Here is a 24506-nt window from a genome sequence, read left to right as displayed (position 1 = left end):
AAAAATCCAGAGTGGGCAGAGGGTTAAACTTATTCAAGTCACAGGTTCGTCGACGATTTCTGGCTTTGTCTCGTTGGACTTATACTTCCACACTAAGGATGGCCCCGTCAAAATCACTGTCGATGCTTACGTTGTCAATGAGATGGGCACTCCATTCATCCTTGGCAATGACTTCCAAGATCAGTATGATCTTTCAGTTGTTAGACGAGATGGACAAAGTTTTTTAACATTCGGAACTTCTGGCAGAGAACTTGAGGTACATAACTCCGTAACTTCTAGACTCACAGACGATGAGGGTCACACATTCAAAGTTGTTGTGAACCAGCAGCAATATCAAACCATCCCGAGGAAAATTCAGCATTGAAAGGCACAGAAAATCAGACGAAGAAATCAAATTCAAACTAACAAAGGTGAGGTTTTTGCTACTGTAAGAACCATTATACTGCTGGAATCATGCAAACAAGTTGCAGTTCAGGCCCACTTTCCATCTGATCAGGATTGTCTCTACATCGAGAAATGTATCCGCATTACCGGCCACTCAGACACAGTCTATGGGTCTCCAGACAGCCTAATCACCTGAGCTGATCCAAGATTGTTGGTATCTAATTTCTCAAAATGTCCCATTGTTATCGCAGCCGGAGAGGTTGTGGGCACCACACATAATCCATCAACTTGGCTGGATAAGGCTCACTGAATGAGTCCAGAAAGCGTCGAACAAGCAAAACTACATGCTACTCTAGTTCGAGAACTCATCAAACTGAACGGTAATTGTTACACTCGAACAGCTATCAGCCATCCTGACATCACTTCAAAGGCTCATCAAAATGATACCGGCCCTGATGATCCTACAGCAGAAGAACCAGTGGATGGAGGACCAAAAACTGCTGAAGTAGCAGTTGAGGAAGTCACGAGTGAGAAATTACTGCAGGAAATTCATATCTCACCTGGCCTGACTGATTCGCAGCATATCACCATTGAAAAGGTTATTCTTACAAACAAGGAAGTCTTCGGATTGGATGGTCGACTTGGCAATTATCCCGGAAAGATCGAGATTCCAATGAAACCAGGTGCACAACCTGTATCACTCCCTCCGTTTCCAACCTCTCCAGCTAATTGCGAAGTAATGGATAAGCAAATCGATTCATGCCTCAAACTTGGAGTGGTTGAACCCTCTAAAAGCCCATGGGGAGCTCCTGTTTTCATAGTATATTGCAATGGAAAGCCACGTATGGTAATCGATTTACGGAAAATGAATTAACAAGCAATTGCAGATGAGTTTCCTATACCATGCCAAGAGGATATTATGCAGGCTCTAGCGGGATCGCAATGGCTTACCTCTCTAGATGCACTAGCCGGATTCACTCAACTCACCATGTCGGACGATGCTGCTGAAAAATTAGCCTTTCGCTGTCATCAAGGTTTATTCCAATTCCGACGGATGCCATTTGGGTACCAAAATGGTCCAAGCATTTTCCAACGAATTATGCAGAATGTACTGGCGCCATTTCTATGGATATTTGCCTTAGTTTATATTGATGACATTGTAATCTTTTCACGGACCTTCGAGGATCACTTGGAACATCTCGATAAGGTGTTCAAGGCCATTAGTATGGTAAAGATCACCTTATCCCCTGTAAAGTGTCATCTCGCTTATCAGTCTCTTCTATTACTAGGACAAAAGGTGTCATGCTTGGGAATGTTGACTCATAAGGAGAAAGTGGATGCCATACTACAACTGGCAGAACCAACAAATATTCACGAGCTTCAAACCTTTCTTGGAATGATGGTATATTTTTCTTCCTATCTTCCCTTTTATGCATGGATGGCTCAACCACTGTTTCGACTGCTGAAAAAGGGAACCCCTTGGGTGTGGGAGCCCGTTCATCAAGAAGCATTTGAGCTATGCAAGGAAGCCTTGACTAATGCGCCTGTACATGGGTATGTGCAGCAAGGTCAACCGTATCAGCTTTACACCGATGCATGTGACTATGGGCTAGCAGGTATATTGCAGCAAGTTCAGCCTGTTAAGGTTCGAGATCTCAAAGGGACAAAGACTTACGACCGTTTATTAGAGGCGCACAAGGCTGGTGAGCCGATACCACTCCTCATCTCCCGGATATCAAAGGACATTGATGATGTGCTATCACCTGGACACTGGAATGAAAACTTTGAGGATTCGACAGTTCACATTGAGCATGTTATCGCGTACTGGTCAAGAGTTTTGAACGGAACTATTCAGCTATGGAGCAGGAAGCTCTAGCTCTCAAGGAAGCTTTGATTAAGTTCCAACCATTCATCGAGGGTGAGCGAGTACTTGCGATAACAGACCACACAGCACTTACCTGGGGCACAACCTTTCAGAACGTCAATCGACGGCTCTTAACCTGGGGAACCGTGTTTGCTGCATATCCTGGCTTAAAAATTATACACAGAGCAGGTAAGGTTCACTCTAACGTTGATCTGATCTCAAGGCTCCGGTGTTGTGTCCCACAACAGGATAGCTATTGTCTGATGGGCATGAAGCACGCACTGACTACCGCTTATCATTCTCAAGCAGATGGCCAAACCGAGAATCTGAATCAAAACGTTAGAAATTGCGTTGCGAGCATACATTGGCCCTTCACGAGAAGACTGGGTTGATCATTTGGATGGGTTTACCTTGTCCTACAACACCACATCACATATCTCTTCACATTACTCGCCAGCATTTTTATTATATGGTTACTCGCCTTGAACAGGCTCTAATCTCATGGCCCTTTCAACGTCTATTCCAAGACCAGAGATTGGGGGGGAAGAGTCGAATATATCAAATATAATAAGGCATGACAACGCACAGCAGATGGTGGAGCAATTTAACTATGAATGCTCATGCACTAAGGAAGCATTGTACTTAGCTCAGCAATTCCAGCACAAGGCATACAACAAGGGACGACTAACGACAGAATTTGAGGAAGGAGAAATGGTAGTAATCAATCCACACTCACTTAAGCTACTTCGAGAGGAGAAAGGCAGAGGAAAGAAACTCTTACTCAAGTATGACAGACCATTTGAGATAATCAGGAAGCTATCTCCAGTAACATATCAAATCAGACTTCCTGTCTCATATGGAATTCACCCGATCCTCAATATAGCTCATCTCGAAAAATACAAAACATCCCCTCCTGAGTTAGGAGAGCGCTCTTCTAAAGCCATGAATCGGGATGATTTTGAGAAACTCCCAGAAGTAGAAGTGGAAAGAATTCTCAATGAGAAATGGTTAAAGGTGGGAAAACAACGAGTACGTATGTTCAAAGTACGATGGAAGAACTTCCCTCCTTCACATGATGAGTGGAAAACAAAGGCTCAACGCAAGAATGCACCTGCAGTGCTAGAACAATGATTCACTAATGCTAACAAAGCCTAGGAACAAAGTTCATCGATAATCTTCGGAATCTAAATTATTGACACTTCCGCATGCTAAACAACGCCACTAATTCAATCATGATCATCCCCAAATTCACTAGTTTCAGTATTGGTCTGCCCATTTCTTTCATACACAAACACATTCAAAAGCCTACACTTTGGCTAATTCACCGTTTCAGATGGACAAATGACTCATGATATTATTACCATTCATTTCTACTTGTGGGATGCCCCTATTGCATTAATTTCCGGCCATCATGCGACCAACATGCGACTTCCATAGGATGCATCATGTTCAGCAAACTTGTCATTCACTGTGTCTTTCAATAATGAAAGAAACTAGGAAACTCTTTGTTTCAATCTTCGATAAAATATGGACAGGGAATTTCACAATTCCTTACCTTGAACAGCAACCCCAACATTCTCCCAACTACTTTCCCTACGATGTTTAACTTGTTGTGCTCTACCCACAAACAAATTGATTGCAATGTTTGCGGCAACCTTTCCCTTGCACTTGTCCACTGCGACTTCAGTAACCCTATCATGGTACTCACCAGTACCTTCCTGCATGCTGGATTGAAAGGCTTGATTCATGCCGACCTCGGTACTCAGTTCCTTCCTCCATCATTTCCTCGTAACATAGCCGAGATCATTGAAGAAAACAGCAAGATCCTTTATTGTGGAACCGCCGAAATCTTGGAACCAATTTGGTACAAATATCGCTTTGCATCCTGATTGGTTGTCGAAGCTGGATTACTCGACCATGCTCTGGGAGAAACAGCTGATTGTATTCCCCGAGATCTTTTCAACACCGAATGGGCTATGCCTATCGACCTCGCTCTTCTTTCATATCCTCATATTACCTTTGCCGACCCTACCACCAAGAACCCTTTCCATCTCATTGCTTTTACCAAGCCTGAAGGAGTTTTTCATTTCTGCCGAAACATTGAGCAGTTGTTCCTGAAAGTTGCACAATGGATTTATGGGAGAGTGAATCTTAGTGCTTTCAAAGGATCGAGGTCAATGGTTAATTGGGGAGGATACTGGAAACTTTCTCAGTGAGAATTCCTCGACATGATAGCTCCTGGAGTTACTGCTGTCACCAGACCGGCAGTCGATGTTATCACTTTGAACGAAGAAGAAGACATCACTTTGGACAATACTGATACTCTTGATTATGTTTCCTCTCTCATCCTTCACCCAGAGGAGTCAAATGCTGTATGAACCAGCCTTCTTGCTCCATACAACCCTCGTGACGCTGGTTTTGACGCCGATTATTACGCCAGTTCTGCCTACATTCTTAGTCGGGATGAGGATTTGTTTGAATTTATTGATTACCTCGTCAGCGGCATAGACAGAGTTGAATTTCTTTAGCTCGGATACCTTGACTGGGGGGGCACTGTGATGGATACCAAGAATGTAAGTCTCAGATCCGACCTCTGTCTGAACTATGACTCATGAGCAGTGCAGAGACTCTAGAATGACTCGAATAGTACTTGATTCAGAATGACTTGCCATAGAAATAGAGGTATAAAAGCACACTTGTACTTTATGTATAATCAATCTTACTTGTACTCTCAACCTTCATCTTGCGTGGGAACTGATCCTCAGGAAAGACCACGGTTACACTCTTCCTAGGTCATCCTTTCATCCAGTAGACTGCGGCTACACTCGCTGGACTGTGGATAAGATATCAGTCAGATTAGTTCATAAGTATATTATTCTCAGAATGAAGGCCTAGTCTTTCACAGCAGTCAAACACAGGTAAGGTACTCTAGACTTTGAGCTTTTCCGCTGATCAAATTTGTATCTTAAGCTGTTCGCGTATTCTGTACTGACATCAATGGTGAACTCTGAAGCTAAGGGAGATGCAACACATACCTCGCCGGTTAGGTGTCCGCTTTCTGCCCTTGCTTCAATGTACGACTTGTGTTCAGGCTCCACCACTCACAGAACCTACCATCCAGCAGCCATGGGACGCACTCATGAAGACAATAGACACTCGAGATGATGAACTGATGAAAGGGTACAAGGAAGATATAGATACATTATTGGTTTTCGTGCATCGTTCACTCTTGTCTTAATCAAGTTAATCTCTTAGTTTTGTTCCTACTCCGATCATCAAATAGATGGGTTTGTTTTCCGCCATCGTCACTGCCTTTACAATTGAATCTTCGAAACGGTTGGAGGAAGACCTTCAAAACACTACAGTCGCGTTTCTCAGACAGATCGCCCACTGGCAAATGAGCAGCCTATCCTCACCTCCGCCTACACCTTTCACTCCCAATCCCTCAGATGTTCGCATCAACACTGTCTGGTTTCTCATCCTGATCCTTGCACTCATGTATGCCAATGTCAACGGCAAACAAATATGCATACCCCTGGTCAGGCATTAGCTCTTCGCTGGTTTCATAACCAGCATTTTGCACAGTGGCACATACCAAAGATCCTCGTGTCCCTCCCAATCCTACTCGAAGTCACACTCTTCCTGTTTTTTGCAGGGTTATTGGAGCTGTTATGGAACCGACATCATGTCCCATTTGCGATTGCCCTTATGGTCGTCAGCTGTGCTGTTATTTGTTATCTCACAACCATGATACTTCCCAGCTTGCACATCATTCGACAGGTCTTTCAGACCCACCCTTCACTGAGGACAATGCAGTGTCTTACCCACGCAACATTGGCAGTTTGCCACTGATCGCCTCATTTATCCCTACAAATCTCCTCAATTGTGGCTGATATTTCGTCTCTTCCCTGTTGTGTATCATTTTCCTGGTTTTAGACCGCTTTTATACTCTCTACTCGTCAAGTTTAAGGGTTATTGGGGCAAGGACAAGAATATCGACAATCCTGATTATACCATGACCAAAAATGTATTAAATCTTTCCCACTGGCCATTGCTTGATCTAAACATTGTCCAATGTTTCTGTAACACCTACCTAATTAGGGAGATTGGCTATGCCAACTCGATGGTGTCGAGCGCGTTGCAGCGCCATCCATCATATGTTTGTTAATATTTACCTATAGCCTCTCTTACTTCGTATATAACCCGCATCAATTCCTGTAGATAGATATCTTCTTTCTTCTCACTTGTAAAAGTACATTACTTGGTTATAAATACCTTGTCGTGTTCACTACGAGTGATCTGAGAAGACCGGCCAAATAGGCCAACCATACAACCCATTATACTTTTTTGAACACCAAGTCACTGTACTTGTACAAGTTCAAATAAATCTAAATAACTAAATTTTATTGATTATAATGTCTACAAGACATTCAACTAGAAGCCATACCAGTGAATATCACACTGGGAATAGTGGAAATGAAGTAAAGCACAGTTCTAAGTCACCTCAGACTGAACAGTGGAAACAAGGAATGAAGGAATTCATCCCTCCATACCCAATGAGAGTTCTGACGGGCGAAAAAGAACTGGAATCCCAGCCACTGCACCAAGCTGGACCCTCAATGCCCAATACCCATAAAGGGAAGGTGAAAGAATCAAGCCCTATAGTTGCGCCAGTCCCTATTAGACTGACAATGCTTAAAATGTTTGAAATTCCAGTTATACCATCCCTGGAGGAACAATGTAATACAAAATATGGTAGCAGTCATGGTTTCCCAAACCCCGATGCCACTGCACCCGAAAATGTAAATCTTACTCACACTGTAGATTGGGGACACAAAAGGTCCACCCTTTCTACAGCGGAATTCCCAACACAGGAACAAGATTCTAGAAATCCACACCACCAAATGTTGAAACTTCAACGCCAAATATGGTTTCCCGGGGTGGATGACCCCTGGAGAGACGGTTGAACCTGTTATATCTCAGTAGATAATTCAGTCTATATTCCAATTTTTGCATGTATGATATGCCACACTTTGTTCTCTCCTTATTGAATCTGGACCCCCAGACCTTCCAGGTGGCTCTATTTCAACATGCCTCCCTTCAACTTCCATTGACCCACTGAGCTCATCTATTCAGGATCAGCCTGTTTTCCAGTATTCAGATCCTATTTCCTTACTGTATATTCAATACCTTCATCTATATGTTCCTGTATGTCTGAGGGTGAGTTGTTTTAAACTTGTTTTCTTTTGCTATGTAGTTCATTCATTGTCTTCTACACAGTGGTACAGATAACCTCCTTTAATGCATACCCCTTGGACTGTTGGTTAGTTGAAAAACATATGCATTGTTAGAGGATGTGCAGTAATGAAATCCAGGCTCAAACTTGATTAAGCTAAAGCTGTATTTTGGAACTTCTACTGGTCAATAATCTGTAATAATCTGAGACTGACATTTCTAAAATCTCAAGGCCTTTTCTTATGGCAGTGAGTGGCCCAAATTAATTTTTTGGGGCATGCTAGGTGTAAAATACTCTGAAAACACGACGAAGTAGTGATTTGCAACATTTAAGCGCCACACTGCTAGCGAGGCACAGGTGCTTGCATGCATGCTCAGTGGCAGTGCCACTGTCCTTTTGGAGCCCTTACAAATCTGCTCATGCAGGCCCAACTGTGACATCTGCCAGTCGGAAGGAATATGCCAAGAGCCCAGAACTAAAATCTTTGGAAGCTGCTATGTTCGTAGCTGACCGAGAAAATGATAGTGTTGTGTACCTCGGATCTAATAAAGCCGAAGAAAAGCAACTGACATCAAAAACAAGTGGACCTACCAACTGGATGGATAGGGTTGCATTATAAAGAATAAGGAATGGTGACATCCATAAATACGGACAGTCTGACATTGCCGATCAGCAGATAGGTTTTGACGAAGATTCAAACCCTGTAGATAAAAATACCACTCCCCGGGAGGTGTGGGATCTAGATTTTCGAAAATATAATCAGAATTTCCAAAATGATTAAGAAAGAAAAACCATCATGGCGACGACAAGAAGGAACATCCAGTGGAAATCCTGGCAATCCGGGAGGTGATGGTAGTGACTCTGATGATGACTGCCAAAATAGGCGATCCAATAGTAAGAAACCCAACAAGAAACCTGAACATAAGAAGTGTCATGGTACACCTTGGGAAAATGATGGTTCAAACTTGAGCAAATACTCCGATGACTCACTTTACTCCAATAGCAACAGATCAATATCAGACTCCCTTGAGTTCTCTAGTCATACTCGTCACTGTAAACAGCATGACAGAGCCTCTAGAAGACATGAATTAGAAAAATTAGATGACTACTCACGTTGTCGATGGACCAAAAAGATACACCACAAGTATCAAATTCAAATTTGAGAACAGGTGGGCGAAGAAAGTCCTTACATCGAAGGACTAAAGTCAGTTAAAATCTCTGAACCTGAACATTACAAAGGACAAGCTGATGTAGAAGTTTTCAAAGAATGGCTTCTAAAAACACTACGTTGGATGGCTGTAAATTGAATGACTGGTCCTAATGCTGACAAAATACGAGTACAAACAGTTGGTATGCTCTTGAATGACAAAGCATCCCGGTGGTTTGATGACGAAGTTGCTAGTCCTCACCGCCCAAGGACAGACTGGACATTGGAAGATGTAGTGATTGGAATATTTGATCACTGTGTTCAATCAACAACTGTTCACCAAGCTGCTATACAGTTTGACAAAGTTAAATATGAACCATCAAAAGGGATCAAGGATTATTACAATACCTTGAGTTGTTGGGCAGGTCAAATGACCAACGCCCCTGATAAATATACATTTAAACAATGATTCATTGAAGGCCTTCCAGAACATATTGTGAAGAAAATGATCAAGCGTGGCGCAGTTCCTGACTATGCTGATGTAACAACAATGGTTCGAGCAGTATGATGCTATAAGGATGACATGGCACTTCAAGACTACTACTTGAAGTGTCCCCGACTATATTCAGATTCAACTAGAATTGAAGAAAGAAATAATCAGAATAACAATCAGTTCAACTGAGCCAGATCACCACCCAGGGAAAAGGCTCGCATAATTAATGGACGAAGGTTCAAACTGGTACAGCGTAGTCATACACCACCAAGAAACCTAGACAATAAAACAAGTCAGAATCACAACCATGATTCTAATTTTAAATCAAAATTCAGTCCATCATCATCGAAGGACAATCAAAAAAGTGGTTCCTTGAAGCCCACAGACTCAAAGAAACCAATATGTTTCGGTTGCGGTACTCCAGGCCACTATGCCTCTGACCTGACTTGTCCGCAATATGGAAAACCTCAATTCTTTGCAATCGACGAAAATGAAAATGAAAATGAATCTGAGCATGAGGCTACACTAGAGGAACATGAAAATGAACCTGAAGCTAATAGTTCAGAAGGGGAATACATACTTGAGGAGTATGAGGATTATGGTGGATACATAAATGGAGAACTGTCCAAAACAGACGATTGGATGGGTGTATTAAATGACACTCACAATAACTACAATCCCCTTGAGGATTGTGGACCACAGATTGTAATTGAGGATAATATCGACGAGTTGAATTTTCCAATTCTTAAATTACACAAAAACAGCTATGGAATACGTGAACAACTGTACTCTGTGAATGGAGACAAAAGCCCTGATATTTCAAAATCAGATATACATATCTGGCGGTCTAGTTGCCCACTGACATGACCAGACTGAGGTGGCGCAGTTGAAAGGCGACCACTAGTTGCTTTAATTGAAATTGGTGGCCAGATGGCACTCACCCTATTTGACTCTGGATGTACTCTTGAGTGTTTGAGCCTGGGATTTGCCCCCCTTACCAACTATCACAAATCTGCAACTCACCTAGTTTCTTGATGTGTTGTAGTGGAGTGGTAGAAGGAGATTAGTAGTGAAGCTTAGATGGAGAGCACAGAGATGTTGTATGAAGACAAAAGATGTTGTTAAGTCTGAGGCTCTAAGGCTCAGACTGTCTAGCTTATATACATGAATTCTATCTAGGACCCCAGATACTATACTAAGACCTCTAATACTCTATTTGAATAGTAGCACATGGTGTGCTTGGTAATTGTCTGGTTGGAAGACTTCAGGTACATTCCAGAACAATGGTTCCTTAGCAACAATCTGAGAAACCATATGGTACACTGGGTAAGCCTGGGAAACCATATGGTGTAGTGGGTAACACTGAGTAAATATATAGTACTCTGGGTTGCTCAAGCATGCTTGGCAACAAGGATCAACATCTAGACATCTAGCCTGCCAAGGCTGTTACTAGTGCGATCTAGATCTAACATAATTCCCCCTGGATCTGATCTACAATCTGAAGTGTCTAGAATGGTCTAGAACAAGTCCAATGGTCCACTCCATCTTTGGAATATCTAGTGATATGATAAGATAAACATATGGCACAGATAAGATAAATGTTAGATAGGGATAAGACAGTGAAATCTGTGACACCAACATCAAGGTGCACCAACTAGCTGAACAACATTCACTACAGTTGGGAACTGTAGGCAGTCAAGCAAAATTCAATTATGGAACAATAGTTGACATTAATTATGCTGATATCAATGCTAAAACCTACTTCGACATTGTCAACATTGACTGATATGATGCTATAATTGGCACATATTTCATGCACAAGCATGGAATTCAGTTAGATTTCAGAAATGACTGGATTCTGGTCAAAGGAAGAGTTGCCAACTCCCTTTCAGTGGGGGAGGATGCAGCAGAATTAAAACAAAGATCTGTGATGCGCAGAGAAATTAAGTTGAAAGATTTTAAACGTAAAGATAATCCCAATTGACTATCAAACCAAGAAAATGTACCACAAAAAAAATTAAAGTTGAAGATGAACTCAATGCAGAAGACATTGGACTCAATGTTTTTCGAGTAAGTCAAAGTCTCCTGAACAACTTCCTTGTTGTAATTGAAGAGATTGACAGTGAGAATTTGTCCACTGCTCCAAAAATAAAAGAATTCACCGATAAACAAATAAATGAAATCGTAGAACTCATACAAGAGTTCTCTCGTTCCAATAACAGTATACAGAATTCAGTCAAACCTGAACTTACTGGATTTCACGATGAAGAGTATGATAGATCATACTACGAAGACCAATGTCGTGCAGCAAATCTTGCTAATGCTGACACTGAATTTACAGGATTATCCGAGAATGGTCCATTCATGGATGATGACATTCCGAGATTACGAGCCAGATGGCTCCAACAAAATTCTGATATTCTGAGTGGTGTACCAGAGGAACTGCCACCATTCTGAGCTATAAATCACCGAATTCAACTCATAGATGAAAATAAAAAATATCATTATTACATGCCTAAGTGCCCAGACTATCTTTGGCCACAGTTCAGTGAAAAACTCGAACGCTGCTACATGAGAGCCGGATGGTGGCATGAATCAACGACAGAACAAGCAGCTCCTATGCTCTGTATACCTAAGAAAAACAGAAAAATTAGAACAATCATTGATTACCATCAACGACACAACAATACTATTAAAGATGTAACACCATTTCCTGACCAGGACAATATCTGTCAGGATGTAGCAAAACGTAAATACAGATCAAAAATTGATGTGTCAGATGCTTACAAACAAATTCGTAATGAAACCAGTGATGTTTGGAAAACTGCATTTGCAACAATCTATGGAACCTACATTAGTGAAATTATGATGCAAGATGATCATAGACTCACCAACCGAAGTTCCAGTTGTACCGCAAACAACAGAACTCAAAATTGAAGAAAATCCAACTATACTTGAGTCTCACATCCGTAATCCTGTGTTACCGACTCAATTAAGTGAAAATGATAATTTTGAGTCTGAAATCAAACAACTGTATGATAATGATTCATTATTTAAAAAGGTCCTTGCAAAACCTGAAGATCATAAAGCATTCCAGATTGACAATGAATTAATAATGTCAAAGAACCGAGGCAGAGAACCGGTTCTATGCATTCCAACAGGTAAATCCTTGAATGGTCAAAGCCTCTGGGGAATAATAATAATCAAACAAGCTCACCATATTGTTGGACATTTTGGTGAACAGTGGACCTCTGATTACGTTCGGCGTTGGTTCTGGTCGCCCAGAATTAATGGAGACGTTGAGGATTTCTGCAATTCATGTATAACATGCCAACAAAGTAGAACTTCAAATTTAAAACTGGCTGGAAAACTACATACCTTGCCTATTCCAATGAGACCATGGGAATCCATTGGTATGGACTTCATTGGACCATTCCCAGAATCCCAAAATCATGACTACCTCTGGGTTGTCATCTGTTGAATGACCTTCCGAGTTCACTTAATACCCGTGAATGTAGCCACTGACCTCTCATGGCTATTCATCAAGGAGATTATAAGATTACATGGACTCCCAAAATCAATAGTATCAGAAAGTGATGCTGAGTGGTTAGTCGATGAAATTATTGCACACCACTGGGATGGGAAAAGAATATTCTTCCATGTTTTATGGAACCTTGGCGACACAACTGTAGAACATGACACATGTAAAAAACTGGCTGCACTGGACCAGTATTTACAATTGAAAGGGGTATCCAACTGGCGGAAACTCCCTCATCAGTAAACAGTCATTGCTGGCTTGTCTGGCTTTTTTTCGGCTTTTTCCCCATAAAAAATACAAGAAAGCCGACAAGCTGTAATCTATGTCCCTTTTGGGACAAGTCAGTGCCAAGCGCGGATGCTCAAATACAATTAAATCAAATTACATAAAATTTGAAAAGAGTTGAATACCTTAATGACAGCTTTTCGGTTTTGCCTATCTATATATGGTTAAAAAAGTGACAAAAAAGTGGCTTGTGGCTTGCCCGCCATCAAAAAAGCCCAAAAAAGCCTAAAAAAGCCCTGTCGAGGAGTCTGACTCCTGGCTAGCTGCCTGTACACAGAGAGATGAAAAAATTGCTCAAATTTCTGGAGTCACATTGAAGATTGATACCATGCAAGCTATGATCAACAAACAGAAGAAAGCAGAATATAGTTACCTATGGAGACAACACCAAAACATCACCAAAGAACTTGGTGAACTCCAAGATCATTACCACGATCTACAAGACCAATGTGATGGCAAGTGCAACTAGATCAAACGATTACATGAAGAGGTGAAAGCCTATCACGAATCCTCATCAGAGCAAAAAGGTAAAAAGCGTCGCCTTGATGCAGAACCCAAGAATGATATGATCATTGATGATGAAGGTGGCCCTGCACAGCCTAAACCAAATGGAGTATCTTCATACTCCCACCATTGTCCTCCTTGGAATGATGGGGGACATAGAACTGGTGACAACTGGGAGGCGGCTTGCATTGCCTATGAGCAAGGCAAACCAATTCCTACAACGAGGACGAATGGATGTCCATTACTAATCAAATGGCAACCTCCGATGAGCGCAGAGGAAGTAAAAAATTTCTATGACAAATTAAAAATATCTGAGGATAGTGGGAAAGGTAATGGAGCATTGGATGACTTTCCGTGGCCCTTTCTAAACCAGATCCTATTCTAAACAGGTTAGCCGAGCTTAGCCGATGACCCAAACAGTGATGAGTCTGTTCCAGCTAGCGGAGCTTGAAAAAGGACCCATTCTCCCCCTTCCAGTCTGAATTCTGTGTTTTCTAGATTAGCTGACATTATCTGAGTTTTGCCGAGGCAATTTGGAGATACGAGTCACATCAGCTGGCCCTCCACTGCTGGCATCATCTGCATCGTCTCGCTCAACATCCAGCCACAGCATGCAGCTGTTACTCATAAGGCTCAAAAATCGTTATGACTATTCTATCATCTATTTTCTACAATTTGTGGGATTCCCTCTGATTCCATTTTCCTCTAGCCTTCTCAATTTCAATATTGGACTGCAAAAAACAATTTCTGACTTGTACAAGGTCAGTAAAAACCCATATATCTCTTACTTTTTGCTGGAATTGACAAGGAATTAAATGCTCTTTAGGTGAGGGCATGGGAGGTACATTCGTTTTCTACAAAACGTGTATCATCGCTCAGCAGCAACAGCTGGAGTAGGGTGGTGTTGTCATCCACCATGTCAAGAAGTAACTAGGTTTTTCTAAATACAGATGGTTGGTGGGAACACAACAAAAAGCTAAATGTATTTCAAACTTCGCCATCAAGGGATTTAGAAAATCCTAGACATGTTTTGGCGACAGAAAGTCATCCATTATTCAGCTTCCTCTACCGCCTCTACAAGTCTGCAAAGGCTGTCCTGGAGGGAGAATGTAATAATGTTCAAAACAAAAAACTAACAGTGTGTCCAACACCAAGAATAATTCTGTTACATTTATCCGAATAATTGTAGGTCGCTTTCAAAAAAAAACTTGTGTTACAAATCACTCCACCTGCTCCAATACTGATATCATAGCCTCGCATATGGACCCACAGACTCGACTCACTCTATAGCCTATTGTATAAGCTACGAAGTCGGCGGAAGGCTCATGTACTGTAGCCATTGAAATGCGGTATTTTTGACGGCCATTGTCCTTGAAGATACTGCGTGATGTAGACTTTTTTCTTTTGAGGGTGCACATATCAAAAGTTTCCCATAATTGACGGTGGTGGTGAGTGAAGTAAATCTTGTATTGAAAGGGCTAAATAGATATTGAATCATGGAAGGTTTTAGGGTATATTGTGGATATGGAGACTAATGCACTCACCAAATTTCAGACCCTACAAGTGACAGCTACGTTGTCAAGCTCGCCGTCGAGGGAAGAGTCAAATCACACATCAATGACATGTGCCCTGGCTCGGCCAAAAAAGGCTGGGGAAGCGTTTTGGTGACAGGACGCAGCGACTCAAAGGGGAAAGAGGGGTATGTAAATTGGAGCAGGTGGAGTGATTTGTAACACAAGTTTTTTTTGAAAGCGGCCTACAATTATTTGGATAACTGTAACACTAATGGAATTGATACAGCCTCAAAAGGGTCCGACATGACTCCTAAACCCGTACCTCAACCCCAAAAGCGAGCTCCCACCGAGGAATATGTTCAGTGGGTCTTCAAGCGAATCTCACTTGGCAATTGCCCCATTGGGATCCGCCAATTTGAGGATGGTTCATTCTCAATCCGTTCCAGGTTTCCAGGAGTTGTATTTATGCTCCCCCATGCATCGATCCAGTACTTCACCTCAACTCCAGATGAAGTATCAACGAATCATGTTCACTACAAGTAATCTGAGAAGACTGGCCAAAAAGGCCAACTGTACAACCCATTATAGTTTCTCAAGTATGGCAAGATGTCTGGATTTATACTGGGTGAAAGGGTTTCGCTTGCTGGTCCAGGAGACTCGCGATATTCCCTCAATGATACCCCATCTAAACAACATATTGGGCGATTTACCTCTACACCTGGTCATGCCCGCCATCTTCAATAAACTAATCACCCACCAGTAAATTCACATGGAGCACAGGTGATCTACACTCTGCATTGGAATCTCCTCCGACCCGAGCTGGTGTTTGACGATTAGTTATCACCAGGTGACTTGTCTCTTTCATTCCAGATCCTATGCTTCCGACACCTCCTCTAAACCCATGACCAATATTGGCTAGCAGAAGCAGCAGAGAGGGTCTGGGATGGTATACTCAACGACCCTAAACCCCCCTTCTTCCATCCTTCATCGACATCCCCCTTAATAACCTCCCCTTGAGTCCTTGAGTCCTTGAGTACCTAACCTTCATGAACGAGAAATTTGATGAGGATTCTGCTTTACTGTGCTGGTGCGGCAAAGAGACCACAGTTCAGTGGATGGATACTCTGGAACGCTACAGATCCTTCATGGGCCATCACCCGGGTTTTTCAAGCCTATTCCAAGGTGTGGCAGAGAAATGGGAGAAATTGCGGATCCAGTTGCACATAAAGACGACAAAAATGTTACAATTAATACCAGACCATGTATACAAATCAATAGAGCCTTGGCAATGGAAGAAGTCAGGATAAAAAGCGAGCGATGGGACATCTGCATCATCAACATTGCTTCTTTTCCAAAAAACATCTCCAAACAGGGTCGAAGATCTTGCAATGAATGGTATATATCAGTAAGGTAAAGGGCAGTGGTCCAGTTACAGTCAACGATCAATACAGGGGCATCTGTCTGATTCTGATTCTGATGATCACATGGGCTTTCCTTCTGTCTTGTCTCCTGTAAAGTTCTTACAAATCCTATGTGATTTATTTTCGTCTCAGGGAAAGAGTATCCACCAGCTTCACTCTCCAGCAAAGGCCATTCAGGACTATGCATGGTGTGCTGTCCAACGGCGTTAATGCAAGAAGGACACACCAAGCAAATAGATCAACAAATCTATTGCTCTTAGTATTCTCTAAAGGTGGGGGTTCGAAAGTTCGGCTTGTCAAGGTTACGCCTTTGATGTCTCGAGATGGAGACAAAACTAGCTCTGATATTGAAGTCTGGTCTGAGATAGTAGATTTCTCTACTACTGATCTGTTTTTGTTTATATATTTACGAATCTAACAGTCCGAAGCCTACTTTGGCTTATGAAACTCAAATAATCTGTTGTGGCCCAAGTGCCTAGAGTTCCCAATTAAACTATTCCAAATTCCAAATTCCAAATCTGTCAAAAGCCCCCAAGTGGACTTAACCAAATACCAAATCTGTGTTCTGATAAAACCAATACACACTGACAGAGTCAGGGCAAAATTCAATCACTTTGAAAGTTCCTGCTTAATCGTAGAATTTGGGCAGTACTAACTGAAGAATCCTAGCTTTTACAGGGCTCCTTATATACCGCTTGAGAACTAGAAAATATGAAAAGTAAATAATAAATGGATTTTCTACTGAATCTCTGATTTAGATGAGAAAAGAATTGGAATAGACATTGAATTTCCTTCTTCAGCCATTTCTTCGTCACTTTTGAGTATAATCTTCTTCTTCCCTCGCTCTTCTCGGTCTTCTCGGTTTCTACCATGTGCAATCCTTGTAGGTCCAAGCCCCTCTTTCTTCCAGTCTGAAGTCGGACGCATGGTCTGCATATTCGATCGCTCCTTTCCATTCCACATCTTTCTGCTGCCATGATCGAATGAATCTCATATCTCTTGTTCTCCTAATCTGCTCAATGTCCAAAAACACTTTCCCTTGGACTATTTCTATTCTCCTCTTATCTGACTTCTCTTATCCTATCTCTGAGTAATCTAATCTTATTCAGAAGTTTTCAATCCCAGATCTAACTTTGCTCTAATATCTGTTAATGTCTTAACAATCTGTCTGTAATCTGTTTTCCTCGATGTCTAATAGAAGTAAAACAAAATAGCATAATTTCCCTTGATTACCCAAAACATGTTACTGAAGGCAGAGAGGCCAATGAACATAGAAGGTTTGGAAATAGCTGTCTTCTCGAAGTCCTACAGGTTTCAGATTGCTCTTCTCGAAGATCTCTCTCTATTCAATTGTCTTGTACGTCGGCCTTTTTGTCGTGTTTCTGGACTTGGACCGGCAATTAGTTGACATGAGGAGAATGATAGTTCAGAAGTAATCACTTTGGCAAAGTAACGCTTGATTCGCGACACTACAATAGCATCTTCAATTTTTTTGAAAGCCTGAGGAGCAGAATATAAGTCGTTGGAATATGGAGGATAGGTATAGTACCTGAGGTTCGTCATACTGAGGTCGAATATAGGGATGGAATTTCGGTCTTGTTAATGCGGTTCGATCGAAGGGCGCATTGTTTGAATATCTCAGATGACGGTGGAAGTTGTTGATGTGGTCGAAGCACGGGAGAGACGGAGCGTGGGGATTTTTGAAGTTTAAACATCGATTACCTGAACATGAATTCCACAGTCCGTGATTGTTTTTAGCCGGTGCGTTCCCCAGGTTCTGTATTCTCCTCTTTTATTTGTTCTCTACAGCAGCGAAAGTGATGGATGGTCTTCATTCTCTTTACTCGAAGTCAAAGCCCTCTCTTGCATTCCTTTGGGCAAACATTGTATCCATCCGTGTAGAGTTGAAAACGCTTCGGGTGAAGTGTCGTCGGAAGAGCTGGACTTGATCAGTTTTGAAGGGCATACTTGGGGACTATTAAAAGCATTCATACCGTTCGTGGTGCCATTCTTGGTGTTCCTAATCATTGTTAACGATATGCTTTTCAATTTTTTAGCGTCCGTAAAATTGAACAAACACCCACTGACACACCTCAAATACCACCCCCTTTCAAATCCCCACACGCCGACATTCACTATTGTTCAAGTAATAGCTCAAAGTTGACCTATAAGTTACAAGGAACTGGGCCGTTGCCTGCACATCTGGAGGCTACAACTGGATACTGGAAAATCATCAAACATCATGTTACGCAAGCTATGTGGCGAGAGACCTGAGACCATCATTACCTCCTGGGGGAGGTACACCGAAAAAGCCGCCCATTCCTATCAACATGCCTTCCCTTCTTCTCCCGCTGCACACCCTTCCTTCAGGATCCAGATTGAATCTGCACACTGGACATGTAGTCTGCCTAGGCCGAGAAAACAAGGGGATCAGACACTCTGCGTGTAGAAGGAGCGGTGGCGAAACTCCCACCTTTGCGTCGCATTCACCTTTTGCCCCACCCAAGAGACTCCCAGCAAACGGCACGACCAGACCCATCCTCTTCGCACCGCCTTCTCAAGTCTTCGTATTAGACCCTCGTCGACTTCCTCTAGCCCCTCGACGACTAGATGTCCACGATTGTCATCATCAGTTTCTCGTTCTTCTGTAAATGAGAATAAATGATGGTTGGACAGATTAAAACCACCAGGGGGGAAGAGGAATTGTGAACCGGCCTTGCCCGTTACTGTTTTTAGGTCCAGCTCCCCGAGTACCAGCTTCAGTGGGCACCCGCGTATCATTACCTGGAATGTTCGGATTCTCGCTAATGGCGGAACCAATCATTCCCAGCAAACTAGGTAGAGCACCAAAAGGGACTGGCACCTCTCTGGAGTCTCGTAACTAACTCTGTCATCCCCGGCTTTGAGGAAATCTTGCCAGTGATTAAGGCGGCGGTAATACAGGTACCGACGACGGTGGTAGAAATGGGCTTCCTGCCAGATCCACAAGTTGATCCTCCGTCTCGCCCATGTGTAGTAGCTTGTCAATCGGTAAACCTTGCATGGACATGGCTTCAAGTTTCAAGTCCCACCTCCACGATTGGTGATGTGCGGTACCATGGATAGTGTCGAAACAAGGGCATATCGCAACTTTTCCGGAACCCTGTCGACGTTTTGAGATAAATTCCACACCTGGCTGGGAGCAATCCCAACATTGGACGTACAACAAGAACTGATTACTTACGTTTGATAGGAACGGTCAAGTCCACGTCCCACGTCTCGAAGAAGACTGATATCATCAAAAACCTTTTCGACCTGAGCGGCTCCCCAGTCAGTCCATGCAAATTCAAGTGGCTAACATGTTCCACGTGGAAAGGTATAAGTGACTACACAAGCGACTGCGATGTAATTATCGTACCTTCTTCCCAGAAAGTCAACGGCCTCTTAGATCTTAGTTCCTAGTTCTTCTTCTAATCAGGTAGTCGACCAATAGAGGTAGGAGACGTTGCAAACTATGCGGAGAGACAAGCAATAACAACAAAGATCCAAGTTTGAAGAGAGCAATGTGTATTCAATCGATGCGGGTACGAAATGTAGTGGAGGTGATCCAAATTCTGGTCGTAGAGTTTAGCATAGGTAAACGAGAGATAGAGAGGACTTACAGAGGCCCAGGAGTCTCTACCATCCAAAGATAGAACAGGAATTGGAGGAGCAATTCCAGGTCTGGTACCGGTGTTGTCGTTGACGATGGCATGGAGCCTGGTAAGAATCACTTCTGGGTTCGAGTACTGAAACTACGCGGCTGAGTTATCATTACTACACTACGAAGAGACTTTGAATCTGTAGTTTCTTGGAAGTAACCATTGGTATTTCATAAAATTATATACATATAAACGAAATCTACGAACAATCCTTTCTTTTCTACTGAGAGTTAATAGAGGTGATACACATCATTGAGTGATATTCATTTTAACATGGAAGGAACCCACATACCGACTAATACTGTTCCATCAATCCAGATTTAATTACTTTTGAGTGTCGAATGAGCGTGTATGTGTTACATATAATGAAAGCAGGAAGAAGAAATAGAACCTTCCCACGGTCCAACAGAATCGCTTTCTCCCGCAAAAAGTTGTTCCTCCGGCAGCACGTGAAGGACCGGTTACATGAGCGCGTATTCAGCTATCGGCTATTTCTTTTTCTTATACTTACTCTCAGTTAGATCATTGATCAAAGCTTGCCCATCGCAAGATATCGGTACGTCCGTTATGTTCTGTAGGTGCGGAATGAAAGGCTAACGATTTCAGCAGCTTTCTTCACTTTCAGGCGTAATCTAATAACTACTTATAATTAATACCGGTCAAGATCATACTTATCGATAGAATTTTTACTTTCTGTGTGACTTGAACTTGAGGTCTTTCCCTGTCTATAGAGTATCAATGGTTCGAAAAATAGTCGTTTGTGCATGCTCTAAGTGTGCAAAGCTAAGGTACACTGAAAATGGACAGCAGAAATATGGGAGGAAGGTTGGTGAGCGGACAGGTCGAAAACATCATGAGGCGGACAGGAAAAAAATTCAAGACCAGGACCAAGAAGACGGAAGGGAAGGGGGTGCGGGGGGTGCGGACGACGTGATGGAAGGCAGATGGGATTCATAAGTTGCAGACGATGAGTTCGAAGGAGAATTAGATGATTCAGAGGACATGGCAGCATCTAGCAGCGAGGAAACCGGAAATTTCGATCATTCAGAGTCTGATATCCATGCTGAAGAAAGAGCCAGGATTCTTGGTGAGCGCTGGCTCGATTTGTACGAATTCATCATCATTGATTCACATCTCAGGTAGTGCAGTGGAGACTGACATGTCGCGCATCACTGCTATGGGGTGCCTTTTTGGAGCTTGGCTCAATCTGCGTGCAGGTTTGAGTCATACGAATACAAACATTGCACTTAAGGCCCTGGTTTTTATCGTCAATGCACTCTTCTCCGTGATACAAGTGCTGGCTATTCAGCTTCTGGGCCAGGAGTTCGATATTTCTCCCTCAAACATTCCGATTGACATCCGGACTATCTACGGACGTGTCGGAGTAGAGCTGACCATCATTCGCCGAGCTTGCTGTCCTAAATGCTTCACGCTGTACAATGCCAGGCTATTGCCCGACTCTTGTACATGGAAACAGTCACCAAAAGCTCGTGAATGTGGTACTCCGCTCAAAATGGAACGCCGAACGCGTAAAGGCATCGTAAAGGTGCCAAGGCGTCTATACAGTACTCAATGTTTCGAGTCCTGGTTGTCTTTCTTTCTGTCGCGTCCCGGAATGGAGGATATTATCGACCATTCGTATGTGCCACAAAAGCCTGCCGGAAGGAAGATGCGGAACACTTGGGAAAGCCCAATGTGGCACAGTTTGGGAGACTCATTCCCGCAACAATCGGGGAATCTTACATTCGGATTGTATGTTGATTGGTTCAACCCGCTCACGAACAAGATTTCGGGGAAAGTAATCTCCGTCAGTGCCGTTGTGCTATATTGTATGAACCTTCCCCCCGTCATTCATTTCTTACCTGAGAATACGTTTATTGTCGGCCTGATTCCAGGACCAAAAGCACCCGACATCGTCACCATCTCCCACATTTTGCAGCCCTTCATTCCGACTCTCATCTCTCTCTATAGTGGAAAACAGATTAACACATTCTGCTTCCCTCATGGGAGAACCATTCGAGTTATTGCTGCCTTTCCGGTCATGGCAGATCTGGAAGCTATCCGAAAGGTATCTGGATTTTTGAGCACGAGCGCCACCTATTTTTGTTCTTGGTGTCTATGCACAGAAATACTAGACCACGATGATTGGGAGGAAAGGGACCTGGCTATCGTTAAAGGCCAGGTTGCAGATTGGAAAGCAGCTACGACAATTTCTAAGCATGAAGAGCTCGCAACAGCCAATGGTGTGCGATGGACGCCGCTGCACGAAATACCGTATTGGGACCCTGTCAATCATCTCATGTTGGGATACATGCATAATACTTTGGAAGGGATCCTGGAAAATCACCTTCGGAATCTCTGGAAAGTCGGAATGGATAAAAAGAAGATACATGGTCTGAAAGAAATAGAGGAGGATGAAAGATTCCATGAGGATGAACAGGTGGAGATTGATACAGAATTGGAGGAACTTTCACAGGAGGCCATACTGCCCACTCGCCTTCGATCACGGACTTTATCTGCCTCGTCGGTGGCTCTTTCCTTGACTGACACTCATCCTCCAAGTCCTTCTACATCGCACGCCTCCCAATCCTCAAAGCCTTCCTCAGATAGAACTGTACATCCTCCCCCTTTGGGTCAACAAGCATCCGACTCAGATGGGAGTTCATCTCAAGACTCGGATTTCATAGAAATAGATGCAGAGGATTTCAATTTCACGTCCGATGAGCTGGAAGCCATCTGGGCATGCATTAGGAACGTTCCGCTGCCTACATTTGTTCATCGACCTCCTGCAAATCTAGGTGAAGAGTCCCATGGAGCGCTCAAAGCAGAAGAGCTGCTCACCTTGTTCACTCTTTTTTTCCCGCTCATTGTTCCCAAGTTCTGGTGCAGACCAGGTGCATTACACCACCAGCAACTCCTACTTGACAACTTTTATCACCTAGTTGCATCCACAAACATAGTATCTGCATACACGACATCAAATTCGGAGGCAGACGCTTATGCAGATCATTACATCCGTTATCGGAGAACTGCTCACACGTTCTCGAACCATCACTCCAAGCTGAATCATCACTACACTCATCACAATACGAAGTTATTAAAGGCCTGGGGCCCTGTGGTCTTTTTGAGCGAAATGGCAGGCAAATGCTTGAATGGTGTTCTACAGAAGTTGAATATGAACAACAGGATGTGTAAGTCTGGTCTATGTCTGCGGTAACACGAAGTTGCTGACCAAAATCATGTAGATGACATGGATTTTACGATGCTTCGTCAGATGTGCAGAATCGGTCGGTTGAATGCTCTCCTTCGTGACAAGGAATTCGACGATCCACAGTTATGGCTTTTCGCAGACCTTCTTTCATCTAACGACCTTGAAAAAACCAACACCAGTGGCGCAAAACTCTCGTCCCAGGATGAGGCTTTGTTCTATGCAAAATGTACAAAAACCCTCAACAAAGTAGACTACGACATACTTTTTGACTACTTCCAAACCCAGCTCCATGGTGATTGGCGTCAACACGACACCATACCACATCCTGAAGGATCCTTGATATTGAAACAGCAGGCAGAACACTTGACAGAGTTCCACCATGATGGAAAGACATTCAGCTGTTTCCGATCTCATAAAGGGAACAGTGCAATTCAATTCCGCAACTATAAATACAAACTGGTAGCTCGGGATTCTGGTTATATTCAAGAGATCTGGAAAGTAGTCATTAGAGGTGTTACGAGAGTTTTCATGTCTGTTAATGTCCTTAACCGCTTGGATGGACCTGAATCACTTCTTTCGCCTTTTGTTAAGTGTCCACGACTCAATACATACATCGCACATGCACGTTCAACGGAGACAATAATTATAGAGCCGAAACATATCATCACTCATGTTCTTATCTACAAACACCCTGCAGGAACGTACGGTATAAACCAAGATATTCGAGTTATTTGTTCTGCTTTAAACAGGGGTCGTATGTAGTACATGTCGTTATAACTATACCTAAATTGCATTCTTCATCGCTTGTCTCTGTGTTGCCTTTCGTAGAGGCTCTTGGAGTGGGTAAGGGAAGTAGGCAATAGCGACCCCAGAAACACTTGAACTTTAGGAAGTTGAGTGGTCCATAAAATCAAGGCGAATTTCGTGGGGCTCACCGAATTTTTGTTCCCTTCCAGCGGCATAATTTGACAGCTTGCTGGAAAGTAAAAGTATCTTCCTTGCCTGACATTGCTAAGGAAGTCTGGCTCCATCGCCGCTTAGGAACTGAACTGGTAGTGGGATCCTCCTTTACCGAACGAAAATAGTAATCAATGGCAAATTCCCGAACTGCCCTGTTCTGCACCCTTTAATTCGGACACTGAGCAATCAAGAGGCCACAATAGTCGAACAGACCGACCGAGATGGATCAAAGACGAATAAGTTTATACTTTCCTTGGCATCAGTTTCAT

General features: G+C 42.9%; 1 protein-coding gene across 1 annotated transcript; it reads left to right on the top strand.

Annotated features, from left to right (window-relative positions):
- Positions 1–5245: 5245 nt before the first annotated feature.
- E1B28_006845 (uncharacterized protein) lies at positions 5246–5798 on the top strand (the record flags this gene model as incomplete). The annotated part of the gene is made up of 3 exons (XM_043151546.1): positions 5246–5290; positions 5340–5462; positions 5532–5798. 3 exons carry the CDS (start codon positions 5246–5248, stop codon positions 5796–5798), a joined length of 435 nt encoding a protein of 144 aa, XP_043012642.1.
- Between the last annotated feature and the right edge of the window lie 18708 nt (positions 5799–24506).

The sequence above is a fragment of the Marasmius oreades genome, chromosome 3 (assembly GCF_018924745.1).
Source record: "Marasmius oreades isolate 03SP1 chromosome 3, whole genome shotgun sequence".
Taxonomy (NCBI): Eukaryota; Fungi; Basidiomycota; class Agaricomycetes; order Agaricales; family Marasmiaceae; genus Marasmius; species Marasmius oreades.
Note: the sequence above shows the minus strand (reverse complement) of the source record. Positions and strands in the feature narration are given on the sequence as shown.